The sequence below is a fragment of the Anopheles ziemanni genome, chromosome 2 (genome assembly GCF_943734765.1).
Source record: "Anopheles ziemanni chromosome 2, idAnoZiCoDA_A2_x.2, whole genome shotgun sequence".
NCBI classification, from domain to species: Eukaryota; Metazoa; Arthropoda; class Insecta; order Diptera; family Culicidae; genus Anopheles; species Anopheles ziemanni.
Genome location: NC_080705.1, coordinates 2,510,736 through 2,535,209, shown reverse-complemented (window position 1 = coordinate 2,535,209; position 24,474 = coordinate 2,510,736). Strand labels below are relative to the sequence as shown.

Below are 24,474 nucleotides of genomic sequence, written 5' to 3'. Positions count from 1 at the left end.
TGTTCGCAAACCAAAACCATTCCAATATTCTAGGACGAAAATAGAAAGACGAACCAACAATCGATCCATGAAAGCAATATGCAAACAATACGAACGTACAATATGAAAAAGTTCAATCAGAACATGGTGAATTGCTACCGTAATATTGCTTTTTTCCCTCAGGATACCTTACTTTCGTTGTATCGCTTTTCTGCTTCCGTGCAGACAACGAAAGTGAAAGCTGGTATCATAAATTGTATCGCTATCATAAAATGTAGATTAGAACCAAAACCCCCATGTTATCTCTTCCGTTGTGCGGCGGAGGTGCTACAGTTTTCCTCTGGAGTCGTAAACCGTACAACTAGCACGTCGAATAAATAATCAGATTGCTTGAAAAGCAAACAGGCTTCGGTCCGGCTGCTGCTTATCCTCCTGTAATGACGGTGTTAATTAAACCTTTCTCACCCGTTCTCCCTCCCTCTCCATCTGCAGGACGGTCGACTGGCGCTGTATTCGGCGGGTCTACTCATTTCGACCATCTTCCTGGCGGCAACGCTGGCCACCGGACTGCTCGTGCCGTCGCAACACCACGTGCTGCACTGGCGCTGCCAGACGCACTACGTGGCCTGCCTGCTGGTGGGCGATCTGCTGCTGGCCATCACTCAACTCTCCGGCAACTCCATCACCGGTCCGGCCTGCACGATGATAGGTAAGTCGCTAGTCGCTTCGGTTCTAGTTCCTCTTAATGCGCGATTGTGCGTTTCGCTCAGATTTTCTGCCGTAGATCCCGATCTGGGAAAAGGGAAAGTGGGGCTCAAATTATGCAATTATGCAATGGTGTCCCCCCTCCCACATGCCTGCAATGTCTTCCTGCATCGTAGATAGGCCTCGGCTTTTGGTAAACACAAGGCGTAACCAGGAGGTGAACGTGAATCGAATTCTCTGTCCTCAGAATGGAAACGATTGTTTTACTATCGCTCCCCTCGGAACCGCGGGGGGCAAAGGGTGCGGGCAACGAGTGTTTCCTGGGAGGACGTCCAACGACATGCCAGGAACGACCGGCCGAGAGAGGCGCACACACAGTTATGAAGAAGGTTATCTATAATTAAGATCTTATTATGTGTTTTTCGCATGCCTCGGAAACCGTTCAAGCTTAGACGATCGGCCGTTTCCGCTTTCGGTTTCGCTGGTGAAAGGCGACGGGGACCACACGATCCTTCCCCCCAGGACGATACTCAGGACGGGGAGGAATTAAGTGATGATAATTTATGATTTAAAGAAGCCACACAAAGTGCGCTCTCTTATCTCGGACCGAGCTATAAGGACCAAGCATAACAACAACGACGACGAGGATGATGATGTTGTCCAAGTATTTTGTTCTCTATTAGTGCATGCTTGAGTGCATCGTTTTGCTACGAAGGAACGACGCTGGGAATAAATCCTTCCCCGGGAAACAAGTGTGAATAGGCGAAATAATGGATGGTGCGGAAGAAGCGGGAAAATTGTGACCACACCACCGTTTTGGGGATTCATACTAAATTTGTTTCCAAAAGCGGCCTCTACGTGGAGGTACTCTGGCGATTACTATTATGCGTACACGTAGGACAGCTTTACGGGCTTTATGTGCATTAATCTACTTTCTTTCGGTTGTTGTGCCCGAAAGGATTGAACATGGGAAGAGGTGCTTGGATGGTTTATTTGTGATTGTAAAATGGTACAAAACTTGGAAAACAACCGGTCCCCGGGGAATGACCACTACGTAAGTCCTTGCGACTCCAGGGGATGGTCAAATATTTCGCACACGAGCGCGCCCCCCGAAACTCTTCCCGAAAGGTGAAACTGTTCATAAATTATAGATATCTGCTGATAGGATTATGCCGCAGGCGAACCTCTCGGTTCTCGAGTCTCTTCTGCGAAAGCGGAGCTCGGTTGGAGAAATATTTTGAAAACGATTTCTTCTCGTCTCCCCAACCCTGTTGCTCGTTTCTTGCGGAGGCCAAGGTAAGGCGATGTGGGATGGAATTTAGATGGATTTATGGTCCATTTCGGGCACTGGTCCGTCAGTGAGATTTGTTGCCATTCCGGTGAGCCACTGAGCTGTGTGCAAGTTTGGTTTGGAATGCTCTAAGACGTGCCTTGCGAGAAGAATTTACTGCGAATCAAGCCAGTGGATGAAGTTAAATGCAGACTTCCGACATTTATTGTAATCTTCCGGCCACTCCCACCCGTTGGACGTTGCCTTTGTCGGACAATGTTACTTGAGGTAGTTTTGTCTATAAATTAGATGACCAATGTTCGGAGCTGAAGCGGAATGGCACGCTTTATTTTAAACAAACTTCGATTCTCTGACTTTGTCCAAGCGGTGAGATCTTTTCTCATGACATGCTGAGGTAAAAGAGGGGGTTCTTTTAGTTGGCTTATTTCCGTTCATCTCAAATTAAATCAATCCTCTGTGTTTGTATTTAATTTGAATGACAAAGTAACCAATGATACCCACCATCCATCGATCCGCTTTCGAACCGAGCGCCATCCATCCATCCATCCGAGTTTCGTTCATCCGGAGAAGATTTATCGAACATTTTATTGCACGGTGCAGTGATCCCATCCTGAAATCCCTCCACTCTGCCCATCGGTTCCTTTCGTCCTTTTCTGCAGCATGAAAATTGAATAGCATGACTTCGTCCTCGTCGGAAAGTTTGGCTGGTAAAGTTTACCGAAAACCGAGGGGCGAGAGTAAGTCGGGCCCAATGTAGTTCTTACTATTTAATGTTGTTGCAAGCGATTTAATACTCCCTTCTTCGCCTTCGACGGTCCACGTAGCGAGCAGCATCCCGTTTCAATTTCCCAGTTCCTTGCAGCTTGCACAGGAGGTTACATTTGGGCGGCTCCAAATCTCTCTCCAAAATCTCACATCGTTTCCCGGACGTTTCCGGTTTAGTCGTCCGGAGTCCGGACGGACCGACGATGTAATCTAAATCACTGCAATCATTTTACCGGATCATCCTCGTCGCCTGGTGGTACGTCCTGGCCTTGGGTGGTAGTGAAATTGTGAATTGGAGAAGGACCTTCGAGCGAAGGCTGTAAACGAGCGAGTACCTTACCGTTTAGGGGGACATCAGTTTAGATTTCCTCGGTCGGTTGACGGTTGGATGCGATGTTGGGAAGGATTCCGCATTCATTCCCTAAAGTGGCATTTTCTACCCAAATCTGCGGAACTGAGCTGAGTGAATGCAGATAGGCAGTAGCAGTTCAGCTTAGGCAAGAGTACATCATAAATTGAATTCTTTAATTTATGTTGCAAATCTGGATGAAGAAGGCGGAAATTGCAGGCTTCATTTTTGATCCTTTTCCCGAATGTCGACTGTGGGGAATGTCATTGCAACAGCCAATACCGAAATACTGTATCCTTTCCAGTCCGAGGGAGAGGGCTCCAAAAGTCCAGATATCTCTGTTGCCTAAGCGAGGGTGGTATTTTTAGGTGTTTCTGGTGGGGGTTCCGTAATAACGTTAAGTAAAATACCATCATCACCTCTCGCATCCCCTAGACTGTGTTGTTGTGTATGTAAGAGGGGTGAATTTGCTACCATGTGGTGGTCATTTGTTTGTAGAATTAAAACGAGTGTACCACCAACCCGGATGCAATTTCCTCCCTTCGGGGCCACCGACGTCATTGGCAATAACATTAATCTCCCATGTGGAACTCTCGTTTTGCGAACGCGCGTGGTTTGAAAAATGGAAAACGGCAACGCATTTTCCACCGGGTTCTGGGAGGGGTGCCAAAGGGGTGCTAAAAGGCCTAAATGAAATTAATTTCCCAGCGATGGCCGGCGATTAGCTTCGTTTTTCCAGGGGGGAGGTGTGGGGAAATTGAATGCCATCACTTATGGATAAAATTTAAGTTAGGGCGAGGGAATTACACAAATTTTCATAAGGGTGTAATCGTTTGGGAAAAGGAAGTCCATAGTGTGGGTGTTGTATTTGACGCCATTTTGGTTCATGCAAAATTGTTCATCGCGCTTCAAATAAATGTTCCTACAAAGTTAGTCTGTAATCCAAGGAAGCTACGGTTTGAACCAGATGTGCGTCATAGACATGATAGCTATAACTTATTTGTCTCTGCCCTACACAGGATACCTGTGTTTATGTTTATCATCTATATTCACACCTGTTTCCAGCCGTTACCTTCTTGTTTTCGACAAACTTGTAATCGAATAAATATGATTGCCGAAGCCACAGAGTAAATAACGGTCTCCATGGTATTATATCTCATCCTCAGGGGCCTTCCGGTCTAGTTCTTGCATGCCCTTCGTAATGTCCGACTACTGATATATTTTATTAGTACTTCAACGCCCAGCGCGCGCTATCGACATCGGGTTTTCGATAATTTCCAAGGCCAATATTGTGCCGAGCAGAAGCACCAGTCTCACACCGTTTGATCGTTGTTCTCGATGCGTTTGCAGAGAAGTACCGCAACACGTTCGTCTTCTAACCGGCCATTAGAAGCACGTGTCATCGATCGAGAAAATCGTCGGGCGGGAGGATGCTTTCCCAGCACTTTCCCGCTTCGCTGGGGTCTGTTTCGTTGTTTGCGAAATTGGTTGTTTACTTTGCCATCTCGAGTAGGATTCGAAGCATTCGTCCACACTCACACACTCATGCGTGTAAGCCTACAAGCCAAGGCTGGACAAGCCAAACCCCTCGAGCGTGCGGCGTTTTCCTTTTCATCCCGGTGTAAGTGGCGTTTGAGTTTTCCACGGCGGCACGTGGCGGGAAGGGTGGTTTGAAGTTTCGGCGTTTCCGTGAAGCGGCTTTTGGATTGTCCTGCATGCCCATCCCACCACATTGCCAGAATGCTGGATGACTTTAGTATTGAGAGCCAGAAGCAACAGCCAAAACCATCGGTCAGTGATAACAATAAACCACCGAGACCGAGAGAAGGGGCGAGTAATAATAGTAGCAATCAAACTTTGGTATAATTACCGAAAGTTGTCGTTTCCACTGGCCTACGTTGGCAAGCCCTCACACACACACAAGCCCTTGGAGCACACAGTGGGAAAGATAAGAGAGAAATTATGGGTTGTCGCCCGGCGCCAAGATGCCGAAGGACACTCGGATGCATTTGTCCGCTCCCGCGCGTGTGTGTGTGTGTTCCTTATTCTTGCAGATGGGTTGTGTGTGGTTTTCCGGCGTAGTATCCAAGGGCGACTGTGAGGGTGGCCGCAAAGCCGCAAACCGCATCCTGCGGTAAAATCTGGCAATGATGGACGACAATGAGATATGTCCGCCGCATTCCGGGAACCGGCGTTCGATGCAGTTGTTTGTTCCGGTCTGGGAAAGGAAGCTGGCGTTCCTCGATGGTCCTCGAAAGTCCACCGAAAGTGGAACCGAAGGCCTGTCGCGATGACGACGACGCCGATGCAAACGAAACCAATCGATTCCAAACGCGGAGTTGGACATAAATAACGTATTATTACCGAATCTCCGAACCGGCTTCCGGTTCAGAGCGCTTAACTGGACGAGCCTCCACCTTCCGACTTTTTTTCGGGAGTCTCTGTAAATCAAACGGCCTCTGTGGGTTTGATAGGACGCTGCCCACTTGTTCCCACTCCATCTCTGCGTTTGATAAATAAATTGATTTCGGTTCGGATGTTGGCGTGCGTACACTTTTTTTTGCGTTTGCACTTCACTGCACTTTTGGTCATGGTGTAGAGGATCCCGACCCGTGATGTCTAACCCTCTGTGCCCCGGCGGTTTTGCTTATGCTTGGATGCGGAGGAGATCCTACCGAAGGTTGTCTAATGGGTTTTTTACCCACCAGAAATGGACACTCCGTCTAGATTAACGTTCCGAGCTCGAGTTAAGGAAAAAAGGTAAGCCTGGTCTGTTTCTGACGGCTCCATTTTAGCCGGGGAACCGCACAAAGGGTGCGTTACGCTCTAGCCCGGGGGGGTGAGCAATAGCCTTCTGCAAATGTAAGGATTTTGGGAGGAAATTGAAAATTGCTCCAACGGAAAGGAAAAAACTAAAACGATTTCGAACGAACGAACGCCTCCGAAGCCAATCGAAAGGGCGGAAGGTTCATCCTCCGGAGCGAGCGTCATTTTTTAATGGAAAAGATGCCCTAAGTTGCTATTTTGTTAGGGGGTGGTGGATGGTTTTTTTTTACGCTGAACCCCTGAACCAGTGAAAGAAAAATTCAAACAGTTGTAGTAACGGATGGTTAGGCATCGATGGATTTCAGTTCCTTCCTGGTTTTTCTTTCCCGCCGGAAAAAACGTTCCTCCGAGCGGGAGGAAATGAATCAGAAAAAATGTAAATATGTTTTATGTTGCTTCCTCCTCGTTCCTTTCGGTTTCGTCCAGGAAAAAGCAAAACCCATCCATCCTTCGCTCTGATGGAATCCATTTCGTTAGGGATTATGCGAAAAATATTCATGGGCAGTGATTTTCTTTTGATATTCATAATCTGTTGCTCCCTACATTTTCCTCATCCTGGCAATGGGGAAAGCTGTCGGAAACAGAACGATTTGTTTTCCTCGGGAAGCAGAAAAAGGAGCACGAATCTGTCAAAACTGTTACGTTCCGTCATCAATTCGTAGTGATTTGCTGTAGATCCCTTTTGATGTTGAGAACTGTTTGAAACTTGCTTGTTTTGTTTATCCAATTAATAAAAGCTAGATCGTATAGATATAGGTTTCCGATTTATAATACTTCTTTAACATTGTTTAATTATATTACTCTATTTTTATCGATCCCACGACAAATCAGTACGCCTCAAATGTGCTTGCTCACGACATCGTCATCGCAAGGAAATGTAAAGTCACTATCCAATAATTAATAATTTCTCTCAACGTAAGCGATGTGCTCCCTTTGGCACGTTCTTCATGACGCAGAGGCATTAAAATGTAACAAACTTCATTAATACCATCTGCCATCCGGATCGTCTGTTTTGGGGGGCGTCGATTTTGGAGAGTTTTTTTTCTATTCTTTAGGTGAAACACAAGCTGCGTTTAAACATGTTGCTGCTGGCTTCTGTCAGCAATTTATGAAACTTTTGCGTACGTGGTGGACGTCGTTCAATTTGCTTCCCCCGTGACGTCCGTGGCCTCAGTGCGGGAAGTTCAAAGTTTATTAGAATTTCGAGACGAAGTCGTCCACCATTAATCAAGCGGCCCCAGAACGAATTGGGAATATTTCGCGCGCGCACACGTTTACCGGTTTTCACCGTAGGGAAAACAACCATTGGATGGTTTGTAATTTAAGTTTAAAATTAAAATCAAATCTAGTGTAACTTTGAGCGCTGTGTGTCCCTTTTTTCGGCCCGAGGGCGACACCCTAAGTTTCCACCTTCGCTATGCAGTCGTCTTGAAGGCCGTCGTTCGGGAGAAGTTTTAATAAATACCACGAAGCGAATCAGTCAGAAGGGAGGGGTCGTTTGAACAGGAAGGACATTCGATGCGGGCGAGGTTTTCCTTTCGCTCGGCCAAAAGGGTAGGAAAAGTCTCGATGCGCTCGGGATTGAGGGATTTAGTTTAATTTTACGGTTTGGTGCGCCGTGTTGGAATATCATTCGCTCTCGTAAGCCCCCTTTACTTAGTCGGGCAGGCAGGTTGACTCCCGTGCGGTTGTGATGGTAATTTGTGCAGCCACGCGAATTGTTATGCTAAAAGGGAATGGGCATCAAGGGCATCGTTTTAAGCTAGAAAGTTGAGGCAGTCCGTATGGAGAGAAGTATCGGTTTTCACTCGAGATATCCCACCACCAACTCGTTGCGCATAGCATTTCCCTATTTTTCCCCGACTCGGAAAGAGTGCACAAGGTTTGCAAATTTCTTCCCCCCCGATTTGTAATGGGTGTTGATTTATGGGGGAGGAATTCAGCAAACCGAATCCAGCGAGAGTCGATTGTAATTTGGAAAATTTATGATCCGTGATCGGAAGAAGTTCGTTCGGTATGCGAGAATCGGGTGGAGAGGTAAGGAAGACAAGCAATGGAAAAGATTCGCTACGCATCATCACCCACCACCCATCCCACCCTCGCATTTCTCGGGTTGGTTGCGACAACGGTTATGACAACGGGATGCACACATTTCCCTTTTTTCCGCACAGAAGTGAAGTCGTCCCCGTGTAATGATTGGCCCGACATCGCAAGGGTTGGACATCAAAGATGTTAGGGTGGGGGGTTAACGGGGGTGAAAGAGGGGTGTGCAAATGTCACGAGCCAAATTGACGGGGTCTGATGTAACGTGTCTCGTAGGTCGGCTTGTAATATATGGTTGCGATTTGTTCGTTACTAGCAATCATGACAGTTTGTGTTTTTCCGGGTAGGAGTTTCCCTTCCTTTAGATTTTCTCGTTCCCCCTTGTCCCTTTCCTTTCGGGTTTGGAAAAATGCAATTTATTCTTTTTCCGGCATGCTCTGAGACTCGCAACTAGTGATGGGTTCTCGGAACTGCACCCACCGCCCGGAACCGCTTCCGAACATCTTTAAACCGACTCCGATTCCGGCTTAGTAAAACCCACGATTCCGTCTGGAGCCGTCCGGAGGCATCTGGAACTGTCCCGAGCCGCTAGTTGGTAGCCAAAGCCAGCTCCGTACGGCTCCGGACGACTCCAGACGACTCCGGACGATTCCGGACGGCTCCGGACGGCTCCAGACGTCTCCGAACGACTCCAAACGACTCCGGACGACTCCGGACGGCTCCGGACGACTCCGGACGGCTCCGGACGGCTCCGGACGACTCCGGACAGCTCCGGACGGCTCCGTACGTCTCCGGACGGCTCCAACGGCTGCGGACGGTTCCAAGCTCGGAGTATTGCACCTACCTTTCGGAGCCGCTTCCGATATTGGTGGAGTCATTCGGGAGCGGTTCCGGTTTTTTGTCGTATTTACCCATCACTACTCGCAAAGGGGGGAGATGTAACGAAATTTAAATCATTCCTTAAAGACTTAAAAATTGTCTCAGTCTATTTCATTTAAATTTGTAATGCAGAGTTTTTACATTCCCTCAACTTTCGGTGTGTGTTGACGTGCTAGTTTCCTACCCATCACATTCTACCCATTTCCTCGACTCCCCAGTGCTAAGCAAAGTGCATCAACCGGACCGAGAGCTCGCAGGGATGGAAACAGACGCCCACACGCGGTCAGTAAATTGCAATTAGCAAAAGTGATCTTTTCACACCCAGGTTCTCGCCGTCTGTATGTGCGTGTGTGTGTGTGTTTGTCTCGGTTAGTGGCCCCTGGGTGGGTTTGTTTAGTCGATGAAAGATGCTTCTGGGCGAGCTGCACTCGGATACGGTCGTTTTATGCAACGACGAATCCGGGGGCTTAGAAACGGGTGCCTTTCGCGAACCGACCCGCCTCTATTCTGCGTTAGTGTGTGTCGGTGTGTGTCATTGTTCCCATTTCCTCGATTGGTGTCAATATTGACTATGACACCACCACCCGTTGTTCCTTTTTTCGCCCCCCCAAAGCTGGCCATTCGTTAGACCGAGGAGGACCGGGTTGGAGAATTATACTGATCGCGTCATGGAAAACCACCGAGCGCAAGGGAGCGGGGAAAGCTGAGGTGAATTTAGAACCGGAGGAGGATGCATCCGGCAAACCAAGCCCCATAGTCCCTACGCGTTTCGTTTTCCCGCTGTTAATTGATTCCGATGTCGTTTGGACAAACTTTTCGCGCCTCTCTCTCTCACTTTTCCGATGTCCGTGGAGTTTGAGCCGAGTTCTAGTGGCATTGTTACGCCAGAAGTTCGATGCCGGTAGCTGGACCGGTGTAATGATGTCGTTGTAAGTGCAATCAACACTAATGAGAGTACACGAGGCGAACAACACCAGCGGGCTATGCAGGGTTCTCCTTTCTGTCCCGGGAGCGGAAAATTCACGCCATTTTCCCGCTGTTTCGAGAGGTACGAAATTAATCGTCCACGTGGTGTGCGGTCTCTGCGGCGGATGGAGGGTTTTCGGTGGTCGTTTGCGACTAATTTTTGCACCGATTTCCCAATCGCGTCCCCGCGTGTCGAACCTCCTAGAATTAATTATCCAGGGCTTCCGGTGGGCACCAGGAAAATGACCATTCTGGTTGGCGATAAAATGGCGGACCTTTAAACCAATGTGCAATATTGACCCCGACTCTCCGAGGCTCGTTCCATATTCCCTTTTTAGGTTCGATCCTTTAAGACCCCAATGGGGGGGAAAACCGAACTGAGGAAAGGGACACGAAGGTGAGGAGCTGTCTGGAGCGGATTTGTAGCGCTTGTCCGGACGCTGCAAGGTGTGAGACATTAATTATTGGCTAACATATCTCGTCGCCCGCTCGTGTTTCCCCACATTACCCTCCCCAGGAAACACCATATGTTCCGCAGCACGATGCATTTGTTGAACCGAGCAGGCTTTTATTAATAGCTCGCTTGCTGCGGTACGGTCCCAGGGGGCGGAACGGGGGAGAAGGGGTTCTTGTTGAAAATGTAGCATCGAAAATTGTTTCCACTTATTCGCCGTCATGTGCAGACGCTCTCGGGATGCATTTTGCGCCATCGTAAGTCTTCCTTTTTTTCCCCGGCTGAAAGGAAATGCATTTGGCGTACGATCGATTTTGTTGTTTGGATTCCATTTTTGCAACAAACATTTTCCACGCCTTTTCCCCCCCTTGACAGCGAACTACTTGGTGCTAAACATAGTCGCGAAAAATCACCTTTGTTCCTGCATTAGATGCAACGGGTTGGTTGAAAAAGCATAAAAAGGAAATAAAGTAAAAATCACCCATTTGATCGACGTGTGCATGACGGTGGGTGGTTCCTTTTTCCTTTCGTCCTCCTCACCTTCAGCATATTGCCACTCGAAAAACCACATCACATCACATCACAAGATGAGTGCAGTCTGCGAGCCGTCCGAAAGTGCACTTCTCAGCCCATCGAATCGTCGGCTGTCGGGGTTTTTGTAAATAGCGTTTGCGTTTTCATGCTGGCCACACGCGAACTGGGAGAGGGGAGGGAGGGGGAGGGACCGCGGTGGGGCTAAACGTTCGCCGACGCAAAAGGTGCCAACTCGAAAAGGCTTGTACACCATTGAGTAGGAAAATTATCCCAAACCCGTCGAAGCGCAGACGAAGGAAAAGCTCGTTCACGAGTGAGGGGGTGTGCGTGCGTGTTTGTTGTTTTATTTTTCGTGCTTGTAGCTCTTCTTTGTTGTACACATTGTTAAAGCCCTTCCGAGCGCGCGTGTCTCGCCCTTTCGGTCGCTGTTTGTTGTAAGTGTTTGTGTTGTTTCGAACCCCAGCGACGAGACATGCTCCCAATTTTCGGCACACTTTTCCGGACTGAGGGGCATCGCGGGTCGGTGCAAAGGGTGAAACAATTGTTTTAGGCAATTTGCCCAACCCCCTCCCCCCATCCTCCCCCCCACTTCCACCGTTCATCCCGTGGGGAGGTGAGGGAAAACACATTTTCGCATTGTTAAATTGAGTGTTGCAAAAGTGAAATGCAATCGTGCATTGTGTGCAGCTCGGCGTTTCAGGTTTTTTCATGACATTATTTGCAAAAACGGAGCGCTCGGCGAGGCGGTATAAATGGCATACTTAAACGTCCCAAAAGGGGTGGATGGAAATAGTGCACGAAAACATAACAAAAAGTGGGTGGCGGGGGGGAATTTGTAACGATCTCACGTAACCGTGAAGGTAAATTCATTCGATATCCGATTTAAAGGCTATACGCGTTGAATTTATCTTCCATTTTGCATCGTTTGGCATTCGCTTGCGAATCGCGATGGCGGCCTTATGCTTCCGAAGAGTAATATCTGCCGAACGGAACCCCGGCCAGTGGCAAGTGTTTATAAAAAGATGGCATTTTATTTTATGAAATAATAAACATAGCATAAACAACGCGCGCTGCCGTATTCCGGCCGAATATTCTCCACCACCACCATACCAGTTGTTGCCATCCGACGCCGCCGTGTTGGTGGAAACGAAAATCACGGTTCATTTTTATGGCCGATCGTTTAAAGGGATCCGCCGACGCGAGCGCGCCGGCTTTAGCCTTTGGGTCGTATTTTTTAGCGCGCCGATGATCCGTTGGATGAAAATTATGATGATGGCATACTCATGGTGCCGACCAAGGGCTCATATGGAAGCCGGCACTTCGGGCTTCTGCTGTGTGCGTTGGTGTCGGGCGTGTGCTTTGTTTCGGTGCGCCACCCGCGAAAGGTAAAGAACCATATGAAACCATTTGGGAGTATGTTTTCGGCACTAACGCTTTTTGGCAAATATGTGCCACTTTTTTTCCCGGACTCGTCTCTTCATCTATGGCTCGGTTTTTGTAGTTTTGTGGTTGTTTTTACGATTCCAAAATATTAAACCACTTTTTACGCATATCGCTGTCTGGCTTTAAAAATTCAGAAATTTGATTAAATATTAAACATCGATGTAAAAAAAAAAGCTTTCTTTATTTCGTAGACCCAACAGAGCTGTTCCGGGTTGCGAATTTTCACTCCCTTCAATCACCTACAGACGCGTTGCATAAACACTCATTAACTATTGAGCGTCCGAGTGGAGGCTTTGGTTGGTTTGAGTTTGTTTGCTTTCGGCGGAATTAAACAAAAAGGATCGACATACAAAAAACCAACCTACACGGTTTTGAGGTATTTTTTTCTTTGTGAAAAAACGAGCGAAAGCTGCCTGGTTCTGAGCTAGTTATGTTGTGGACCCAACTCACCCGGGCACAACATATGACCACATCAAACGGAATGTCAGACTTGCTGGGGGTTTTGTAAAATAATTCATGTTGGTTGCGATGCAAAACAAAAAAAACCAAAAAGCAAACATCCAATGAATGAACTGATGAAAAGTGGAGTAAATTTATTAATTTAAACAAGGGCTCGCGCGACGCTGAATAAACGATTTGCGTAGGGCTGCAGTTTTTTTTTCGTTTGTTTGCTGCGTAGAGCTTGAATGTATGTCGAAAATTATGCTTTATGGTTTAGCTCGTGCTCGGTGATTGAGTTTGGTTATAAACAAAGCGTTTGATGAAGTGTGAGCCGTTCCCGTTTTTCAGAGAACAATTATCCTTTTGTAAAATACCACGGAAGGCAGCAGTAGTTGCGGTATTATAAACGGTTTTAAGGTTTCACAAAATCATGTTCACTGGAAAAAGCCTCATCATCATCAACGCGCCGCCGTTGGGATTGTGAAATGGAAATTTTCCAAATATTTGCACCACAACCACACCCACAAGGGGGGAGGGGGGTTGAGGGTTGGGACAGGAAAGAGAAACCCCAGTTCCGGTGCCTGCGGGAATGTGTCCGGGGGCGGGCTCTGTATTGTGTCGAATTGCATTGCGAACGGAATGGTGGAGATTTTGGGCATGCACAAACCGGTCGGGGATGAACGTTTTTAACCCGGAAAAAGCCCATTATCGCCCGTCGATTCAAACCGCGCGGATAATTAACGAATTTTGCGCGGCCTGGCGAATCGGTCGCGGAACTGCTTTTTTCTCGCCTCACCGTCGGCTTTGGGTGCTGCAAAAATCGTGCATAAAACACATTCATTGAAGTATCAACTCGACCGCTTGCGGACCTCGGCGGGATTGGGTTTTGTTCGTTCACATTTTCTCGTCCTAATTTACCGCCCCTCTAAAGGTGGGAGTTGCTGGAGGGCAAAGATAGGAGGGAGGAGGAGCGATCTACAAATAATCAGCTCAACCAGCTTCAATCGACCCGCCGAGAGGAATGGAAGAGGCAAATCGAATAACCGTACTGTTGCCTAGTTTTGTTTTTTTTATTTCCATTCGTACAGAAAAAAGCATAGAGGAGATATGCACCGTACGCACCTAATCGTTGAATTCATTTCACAGTTACTAATTTGAGCTTATCCGGATTTTTGGGCGCGTCAATCCCAACTCATTTGGACTCACACAATCGACTAATTTTCCATCCGAATTCCGCCACTCCATCGTTCACTCGGTCGCATAATCAGTGCAAACTCTCCGATGGAACTGGAAAATTGTCGATTCAATCATAAAACACTCGGCCCTTTCGACGGGTGAGGACTCATTTATGGTAGGGGAAAGCGAAGTCGGTGGTTCTACTGAAACTTTACCGTATGTTCAAACAAAAAAGTCTAGTGTGGGTAATAACCACCGTAACCGCCACCCGAGCACGAGCGGGAATGGCTTTTCCGGATTGCACATTTTATATGCTGCGGAACCGCATAAAGATTGCCAACCCAGAACCGGGACCTTTTACGGCAGTGTGACCGCAAGCGCCCCCGTTCGTCCAATGGTCCGGGGTCCGTTACTCGTTGACGCGCCGTGTTTCTGGTGACTCATGAGTTGTTTCCGTTAAATACAACCCGCAACATGGAGCATCCATCGTCCATCCGCTAGCTGTCTGTTTGTTTGTCTGTCTGTCTGCCTGTTTTGTTCGTCCATTCGACGGCTGCTGGTCCCGTTCGACGCCGGGGAGGTTGAAGGCCGCCTCATATCCGGTTCCCAACCCCGTCAAGAAGCTATCATATGTTGCCCAGTCAGCTTCGCAGTTCGGTTCCGTTTCGATTCGCTTTCGTTCGCGGGTGGAAAAGTTATGCACCGAAACGGCATATTTTTCGGAACTCTGGGCATTCATTACGGCCTGCTTACTAGTGGTGCGTAAATCCGATTCGAGGCCGGGACTCAATCCGATTCTGAATCAGAACATTAGCTCTGGATCGTAAGGAATCTGATTCTGGACTCTAGATCTGGATCCCAAAGAATCTGAATTCTGGATTCTGAATGTAAATTCCTTATAGATCTGTACCTTGAGCCTTTCGAATTTGGTATCAAGTCCGGATTGATCCAACTGCTGGATCCCAAAGTATCTGATTCTGGATTCGGGATGTGGATTCCTAATAGATCTCTACCTTGAGGACTTCGGATTTGGGATCAAGTCCAGATTGATCCAACTGCTGGATACCAAAGGATCTGATTCTGGATTCGGGATGTGAATTCCTTATAGATCTCTACCTTGAGGACTCCGGATTTGAGATCAAGTCCAGATTGATCCAACTACTGGATCTCAAAGGTTCTGATTCTGGATTCGCGATGTGGATTCCTTATAGATCTGTACCTTGAGGCTTCCAGATTTGAGTGAGTCCCAGAATCTTATCCGGATCCCATTTCCCAACACTACAGCTTACACCCCGGGGGATGGACCATGGGGAGACGAAGTCGACGGTGGTTGATCCAGCAAGTTTTGGCACTCGAAAGTCTCAACGGACGGCGTAACCGGACTTTTCCAACTCCGCAAAGAGGATGCAGAGGAACGGGGAAAAACTACCGCAAAATTGTACGGCTTCGGAAGTGAAGTGGAGTTTTCTCGTGTTTCGGATTGTTTTATTGGCGCACTCCGACGCGGTGGGTTATTTTTTGTTTTGTTTTGGAGCCTGAGATATGGTTTATTATGAGCTGATTCTTTCTCTTATTGCTTACTGCTTGGCCTTGCAATATTTATTCCGTTTTGGTTTGGAGGAGGGGTTTTTCGTTGCAGACTTGTTGAGATTATCCATTTCCATTCTAATTTGATCCACCAGCTTTCCCAAGTCCAAGATTGGGAGCTGTTTACCATGGCTTCAACTATCAAACAGTTTGAACAGTCTTAAATTACACGCTTATGAGAAAGGTGAATGCAGTGAGATTGTAAAAACGGACCGATGGGAGTTCAGTCCGAATTTGCCGGAACCATTTTTCAACAACCCTTTCGGGTGGGGAAGTTCCTGTTTTTTTTTGCCTTGCCATTTGCCACCACCATATTAACCTACGATGATCCCAGACGGGTTCATGCATCAAACTCCAGTTTGCTGGCTTCAACCCTTCTATGGACGCTTCTATGTTTCTTGCCGCTTGCATGGAACCGCTAATTATGCTGCGCTAGTGTGTAGCCTATGCAACGGACGAATGGAAGGAAGGTTGCAAACATTTTCAAACCTTCCACCCCGCCACTCCCCGACTTCCCCGGAGACGGCTAGACGGCGGAGTGAAGCCGAAATTAGGGGAAAGCAGCATATTTTTGCGCTACCATATGATTATGGAAGGTTGGCTTAAATTGGGAGGCGTGTTGTTTTTTCTTTCTTTCGAGGTGGGGTTGGACTTTTTATTTCCTCTTCTTCGTTTTTTTGCTAAGGTCTATTTTTGGGGTCCGCTGCATAAAGCGTTCGAGGTTGGCTCCAGTCCCAGAGCTCAAGGGAACATCAACAGCTAGCAATCATTTGTGGCGTGGAGTAAAAAAAACCCAACGGAACACACACCCAACGTTGTTCGCAGAGTAGAGCCGTTGTTATTTTTTTTCGTGCCGTTTCGTAAACTACTCACTTTTGGCAACAGTTAATGAGGATACCAAAAGTGTGCGCCGACCATCGTGGCGCTGTCCAAAGATGTTTTCTTTGGCGCTGTAGGTTTCGTTTTGATTTGTGAAACGTTTTTGGAGGACGATCGGGTTACAGGAAAGGGAAGGGAACGACTGCTTGTTGTCCAAGCGAATGTTACGTGATTTTATGCGTTTTCAATTCTACCAAACAGATCATTGTTGAACTTGGCTTCGTGTGCGAACTCTTTTAACTTGTTTTACCTTCCATCTTCATTTTTTAAAATATACAAAAAAGCGTTTCGCTTGATGCTACTTTTGATACCATTTTTCCCCGATTCATAAGAGTCTAATTAGGATTCATAGCTGGTAGTGTTTTCCGTCCGCAATACTGTCGCGTGCAACGCGTTAAATTAGATTATCATCAATCGTTCGGTATCAGTGCATGAAATGAGCCCGCCGATGCCGTTTTTATCGTCTCGAACGGTTGAGCGCCTTTATGCTAATTTATGCTGGTATCAAATAACGCCGTTGTACGCAAGGGAGCTTGGTAAGGAAGTGTGAGGGTTTTAAGGGCGCTTGTTTTGCCACCACCCCCCGGGGCTGTGCAATAAGTCAATAAAATTTTCGGGAAGGGATCGTCGACCAAACGTGAAAGCATCTGATTAGAAAACCGGAATCTGCTGGTAGCATCATGAGTTTTGAACGGTTTCTAATCCGGCCTCTGTGCATTTGCAAAAACAAACGCTCTAAACATAGACTACCGCCAAATAAGGGGGATCTCCCAACTTCCGAAAACAAAAAAAAGGGCCGTCGTTGGAGTTCTCTTTTGATCAAAGAATGGCGCATGGCAGAAGAAGGAGGAGAATAAATTCGCTGCAGAAACCACGTCGGGAGCGGGGGGTGTGGGAGATTCGTGTGGCGTGTGGAGATGCATACAAAAGGCAACGATTTCGATTCCGGACCAGGGAACATAATCGACGACACTTTTCGAGGGCGAGCATGTCGAACGTCGTTCCGCCGCGGCGTACGCGAAAGTTCGCCTTTATTTATCTTTTCTTCATGCATCGATACGTTTTTCCGCGTCGCTTCGATGGCCATCGGGAGGTAAAAGTTCGCGTGCGTGGTTCGGAGTTGTATGTGTGTGTGTTTGTTTTGTCGGGAAAACGTTGGTGGAAAAGGGACGTGATGTGTTGCCATGGCGCTTTCCCGCCGAACTTTATCTCACACAAGACAACATGCCTCGATCATGTTTTATTTTCTTCCTCGATGTTTTTCGGTAAAATGGAGGAGGAAAGGGCAGGTTGATAAAGAGGATGTACGCCCCAAACCCGAAACTACCAGCATGAAAAATCCACCGATTCGGCGATGAATCTTTGCTCGCATCCCGGACGCTCTGTTTGCAGATTATGTACCTCCCTTTATCCCTTTTCCCCCGCTCGGTATTTATGTCTTCCGGTTCCATCGACATCGCATTGCATTCACCTGTGCTTGCATCGCCGGGGTGCATCGTAAGCTGGTTGATGATCATAAGCACACCAAAACAACACGTACTCGTTCGACGGACGACGACGACAACGACGTGTTTTTCGGAGAAGGAGAAGAAAGAACACTTGATTTTCGTTCGATGTCCATCGCCACTTCCGGAAGGGACGGGGGAGGAGGGTAATGGTAATGGTCGAAAAAACATGGTACCACGTCCGAAATTTCATTGCCCGATACTACAGACACCGTTAGGTTCGTTCACGAAAGCCCGTCCCGGTAAAGTGAGTTCTCAATTACAGTTCAACGTGCAAAGATTACATTCGAACGTGATAAGTATAAATTATGGCAAGCGTGTTTTTCACTTTTATTGAATAATCAATTCAATTTGAAATGTGATTATTTTTTAGTCGGATTCAAACAACCGTCTACCGAAAAAAAAACGAACTTCAACCGAGCATCTCTTATCTGTAATTTATGCTTCCATTAAACTGTTTAAAGACATTCCTAATTAATTATCAGTTTAATTGCACGTTATTTATTGTGCTGCAGATGCTATTTCGTTGCTAACTGTAATGGATCCACTCCCGGTCCGTTCCGAACGTTGGGCGTTCTTTAACGATCCCGACCTGTCCCCGTGTGTGTTTGTCGTCGTTCGTCGTTGCGAACCATTTCCTTTTCGACTGGAACTGAACGAAAGCAGCACAAGAAGCCACACCTTGATCGTTGTCCGGGACAACAACAAAACTTTCATTTCATTGAATGGTCGGCGTGTCCTCCTAGCCTTTACCTATCTCTGCTCGGAAAGTTGTTGAAGCACTGTGTGGAGGAGAGAAGGGTAGATCAAGGTTGGGAAAGAGTTATTTTTTTGGTTTTGGCGTGGGCCACGGATGATAACAACATTTCCCTGGCTTTTTCCCGAGCCACTACGGCTTTGTTTGTCCCCACAGTGCACTCGAGGGAGAACGGGTGAAAGACTACTTTTGAGAGCTCCATAGCAAAGTCGGCTTTATCCCGTGCTGCCGATGTTGCGGACGCGGAAAATCGGGAGTAAAATAGGTCCACCATATATCGGCGAAAAAGCTACCGATAAGCAACGGCTGAATTGAAGGGAAGCTTAGGGAAGGTTTTCGAAAGCCAAACTCGAACTCTCGTTGCTCGTTATCGAAAGGTGGGAAAATCGAATGAAATTTTTATTTCCCTCCCGCGCGCATGAATAGGGCACGCTAGAGAGAGCTTCCCTTTCCTTAATCTACATTATTATCGTATTATTGGAAGCGGGTTCTGTCGTCGTTGCGCGACTTTCACCGAAACGGACGGCACATCCGGATTTGGACTTCTGGTGTGTGTTGTGCAGGAAAATGTGACCACGCCGTGGCCGCCAGAGCACGCTGTATCGGCCAGCGAAATGGAAAATAAGCTTTCCCGCCCCATTCCAACCTCCTCCCAGCCAGGACCGCCGCGTGGGAGTCTGGAGCTTTTTGTATTGCATCGTTTGGCATCGCAGCTGTGCATTTGAGTGGAAAATGGAAACGAGAACGACTGCGGGGGCGGTTGTGGGTGGAGGTTGGGAAGGGGGATAAAACTAAACTTGGTGTAGGCGAATGATCAGAGAGATAGAAAATTGCGTTTTCCCCCATCATCCAAGCAGCCCGTTTCCCGCGGAATCGGCGTTCCATTTGATACGAAAAGTCATTTTCCAATTCGCGGATGATCAAAGCAGGCATCGCTAGCTTTTCCCGGTTCTTTTTTTTTTGTATTCCACCGCATCCTTTTCTCTCGCTCGTTGGGAGTGGTTTTAAGGGAAATGCAAGCGGGAAATCCGCCCAGGGGTTGAAGTATTTTTTTAACGACACCATAGTGACAATATTTTTACAAACGTCAGTCAAAGGCGAGGCGTGACAGTTGGCCGGAAGCGATTCAGTGCAGCGATAAAGTTCATGCCGCCAGTCAGTCAGTCACGGTTGGTCGTTGTCGTTTTTTTTTTTTTCATGTCCCACTTTCCACTTTACATTCATGAATCCTCCAGCCACCCGGAACTGATGCCTGGTAATTCCTTGTAACGACACGGGCGTATCGCCCGTTTATTGGAAATCGGTATCTGCAGCCGGGTTTTCCCCGCCGAAACAGTTGGCGTTAGGCGGTTGAAAATTGATTTTTCACCTCGGATGTTTTGCAGTGTTCCCTTTTCCATTTGTGATGTCAATAGTGCTATTTAGTGTTTCGATTTTGGATTGACCCCTGACGTTGATCGATGGGTAGATTACAAACTTTAATAAGAGTTTCAATGAATTTTGCTGATTGTAAAATTAGATTTTCGGATGGCATGATTTTGTTGGACTCTAATTTTTATGGTTGCCAAAACTCCTTTCACTCTCGCTTGAATTGTCCCACTATCTTTTCCATCGGGCAACTCTCACTTCCCTTCCCGGGCTTGCCATTATGACTTTATGTTTGCGTGTTCAGCAACAATTTCGCCTCCACAAACACCGTCCCGTGTCGTTTATAAAAATGGCTGGGCAGATTGTTATATTCAAACTTTGCAATTTTCCGTGTGTGTGTTTGAATTCCTTCCATCGCGTGCGGACGATTCACTTCCGGTGGAATTTGTTTGCAATTTGCACTTAACAGGCACACACACATAAACACCCATCAGGGTTATCTCGACACGAAATAGTAAAAAAAAAACCCGGATCCAGCGCAAATCGCAATCTGCTTTCAAACGGACAGAGGCCGCCCGCGCGTTGTCTGAGAGGCTTCACTTGAAGTCAAATAACGCAACAAAAAAAAAACCATACACACATAGAAAAAGATCAAAGAATCACGCGCCAGACATGAACCAGACCCGGGACACTCTCGAATGGCGCCATCGTTTCGGTCCGCCATTGGCGAAGTTCTTACCGACGTCGGCGTCAAGTAAGTCTTATCGGTGTAATTAAATCATGCTGCACCACCCCCTCTTCTAGCCAACTTTCCGAGAATCGATTCATTTTTCACTGGCACTTCTCGCCCCATCCTACGAAGGGAAAATCGTTCGTTGGTTTTTTCTTGTTTTGCGCTAACATCAGCCGGGAAAAACAACCACTTTGGTCGCACCATTCACATTCCGAACGCGTCCGTCCTTTTTTTCTTCCGCACGCTGCTGGTTTGGCAAATTGTATGTAACTTGTGTATGTGCTGTGCTCGAATTTAGATCACTATCAACGGGTAAGAGAGGTTGAAGGGTCGCTTCGCAACATGAAATGTACCTCATTTTAAGTGTTTGGAGGCAGTTTAATGCCATTCGATGGGCTGTAATTGGAGTAGTTATGCAAATCGGGTGGGGGGAACATTGGTTTTGTGTGTTTGATGCTTTCATCGAAAACATGTGCATAATTTCACATCGATTTCATATTGGCTTTGAAAAAAATTCTATTATTTTATGCAAAATATTTTGATTTCATAGTTTTATGGTTTTTTTTCGACATTTCTCATTTTCCATCCGAGAGCAAAAAATAAATAAGAGGAAAACTAGCCAACGGAGCGAATGGAACACTAGAGTAGCCTTTCAAAAACAGATGATATAAAACATAGTCAAGCGGAAACATTTTTGTGACAGGCAGGAGGAGCATCCATGCAGTTTCCACCGACAAGCCAAACATGCGACTGATGGATTTATGGTGTGATAATCCTTCACCGAACCTCCCCCCCGTTCCACCTCTCTCCCCAACACTATGTGGCCGTATGTTTATGTCTCTTCATGGAAGCGAGATCCTCTTAGGTGCAAAACCCGCGCGTGTGTGTGTGTTTTTCTTTTTCAAATCAAATTCGGGGACTCATTGTTGGATGGTACGAATTTGTGTCGCTTGCAAAAATAATGGAAAAGCCGGGCAACTCTGGTCATTTTTCAACCACTCCCATCTCTTTCGCTCTCACGCTTTCTCCATCCAAATCCATCGTCAGCCGCGTGATTTCTAACCATCATTTCTATTTCCACCTTTGTTTTGACCGTTCCGTAAAGCCCTCTGGTCTGGGATTTCACGGGAAACGTGGCGAATAAATCATAGTAGCTCTTTCTACCCCGGACAATATATTCTCGTTTGGAAATCGGTTCGTATAGATAGGTCCTTGTTTTTGCTACCGTCGACGAAAGCCTCTTTCAGCAAATGGAAAGCAGTGAAAAACAAGGCAAACATACCGGTTCCATTGCGGACGTGAATAATCGCTTCGAATGAGCGTGTCGGAAAAAAAGCTGGTGACGTTCTACAGCGATAGTGTCATTGTGTGACTTCTCTAGAGGATTTTATACGGACGAAAAGAATCTTCTTTAGTGAAGCTTTGCCTTGGAGGAAAAAATAAAGGTATCCTCTGGGGACTTAAACCGGAAGTCATTAAGGTCTTGGCCATCCTCAAGATGCACCTGATCGTTGAAAACAAAAATAGTCTGCATTAAACCTCTCGGGAACGCAAAAGCAAGGACATGCAGATGTTGAAGGAACCGTAAAGAGAAAAATCAGATGCACAAAGCTTGGATTTGTCTGCGCAATCATGCACATCGTCGCACGCAAACACACGAATCGAACCGTTGAAATGCCTCCAAGCCTCGCTCGCGGTTAGATTTATCTGACATTTGTGATCTTGTCAAATCGGTTTTATTGCTACTAAGCCTGTCACCGCAAAGTGATGCCTCCGGGCGTGCAGACCGCGGGCGTCTTCGGTTTTGGTCGTTAGGAAAAACCGGATTATCTTGCCGTCCATTTCCCGCTTCCTTCAGCCGGCGGGTGACTAATGTAAAGTGGCAAATCTGCGTAGAGTTTCCAGCGATGTCAAATGGTTATGTTTCAAGCTTTTCGTTTAGCGTTTCCTTTCCGTTTCTGAAACGTTGATTGCAAGCACTTCTTTTGCGTCCGTCAAAACAGTGGAGGGAAATTCGCCCCCGAGCACAGAAGAACTTAAGAAAGTTATTAAACCTAGAACTTCATCGACGACGGGACGGTACTCGTTTGGTTGCCGTAACTTTGCCGCAATTTGCAACCGAACGATGACGGGACGAACGAATCCATCACTTTCCTTTCGTTTTCACCGAGCTCAAACGATTCCTTCGTCGTTTTTTTTTACGAGGCAACAAGATGCTCTGCCGAAGACTTCTGTTTTGTTTGCTCTTTTCCGGTTCGTCATAGACTTCCAGCGGTTTTCAATAAGTAAGGAACTATATAGGTGGGAAGGTCAGAGTATGCCTTTTTCCAGGCTCCCGATGGAATTTTTCCCGACCAAAATCCCATCCCTCTTACAAACCTTGGACCACTTTCCAGTCTGAGTCTGTTAGTTTTTCGGTTTTTATAAAGTTCCCAAAACTTAAAGGATGGAAAAGTTGTTGGTCGGTGTGCGCGTTTGTTGTAGTGGTACACTGTTTTCCACTCATTTGGGGGGGAAAACTCGTCCCGCGATGACGAAAAGCCATATTTCACTTGCAGAGTGGAATAATTTTCCGGGAGAACGGGAAAGGTGGTGGTAAAAAGACGGAAGGTGCCGCAATGGTGAAATTATAATTTAGTTTCGCTGTAGTGAAGTGAAGGATGTGAAAAAGTCAAACGACTGGCACGAGGTTCGGGGCAAGGGGAGGTGGCACCGAGTGAAAGTTGATTCACGGTTGGCAGGTGCTTGGGATGAATTATTTGCTACCAGAACAACCAACCAACATCACGACGACGCCGGTGCATAAAGGCGAGCGGAAAAGCATCTTATTTTCAGTACCAGCACCGTTTTTCGGTTGGTGTCCAATCGGTTTAAGTCGGTGTGAAAGGTGATTTTTCATTCATTTACGGAACGCGAAACCGAAACGTACGAAAGCCAGCGTCGTCAGCAGTGGATGGATGGATGTCTGGTTTCCATTTTCCCGAGGAAGCGGCACTTTTCGGATGCAAAGCTGGATTTTTTCGCTTCGTGTAGAAGCAGACGAGTTGATTATAATTCTGTCAGTCGCCATAATGCGATGGGAGTTTGCGTTCATAAGCTGGCTGTTGCTTTCATCTGTTGCACCGGTTCGGTTCCGTGTACCTTTCACACTGGAATCGACGGATAGACACCTTCTTGCGAAAGTGTTTGTAATTTTCGCCCATTAAAAATTTATCGCAAGACTCGTCAAAAGTTGTCCCATGGAAAAGCGGCTTAATGTATTATTTTAAGGGCGTTATTTTAATACCAAATCTGTCGTCTATTTTCAGGAGTGAACTCTCCATAAGCTTCCACTACCAGATACTTTTCGAAACTTTTTACTTTTATGGACAAGTCTGATTCTTTTTTGCGCTACTTCCCTCGATTTTTCTTTGCTTCTTTATTTCCGGTGGTTTCAAGATGCTTTATGAATTTTACATGACTTTCTCCAAAATCTTCATCGGAACAAGGGAAAGTCTTACTTCTTGTTGCTGAAGAAAAGAACATCCCAGTGGAGTGGTAAGACGATAGGCTGTGATTTAATTTTATCAACAAGGTGGCGTAAAACAACGCCTTGCTTTTACTCTACATAAAATTCAAGATGAAGAAAAGCTGAATATCCCCGTGTCCATTTAACAGTACCGTTTCCGCCAAAAACCATGATACACAGAATGTGCAGAAGCTCGAGAGGTGCCTGCCCGGGGGCCATGTTTACACATGTTTTCATGACAAATAGAAGTCTTATTAAATCGTTGTTGCAATGCGGCAACCAAATG

General features: G+C 46.8%; 1 protein-coding gene across 2 annotated transcripts in view; it reads left to right on the top strand.

Moving 5' to 3' along the window:
- Positions 1-24,474, top strand: part of LOC131281379 (probable G-protein coupled receptor Mth-like 1) — a 135,006-nt gene that overhangs the window by 1,852 nt on the left and 108,680 nt on the right. For both annotated transcript variants that reach the window (XM_058310708.1, XM_058310707.1), the window contains exon 2: positions 472-688. In XM_058310708.1, the coding sequence (XP_058166691.1) occupies positions 472-688 (217 nt within the window). The remainder of the gene's footprint in view (positions 1-471; positions 689-24,474) is intronic.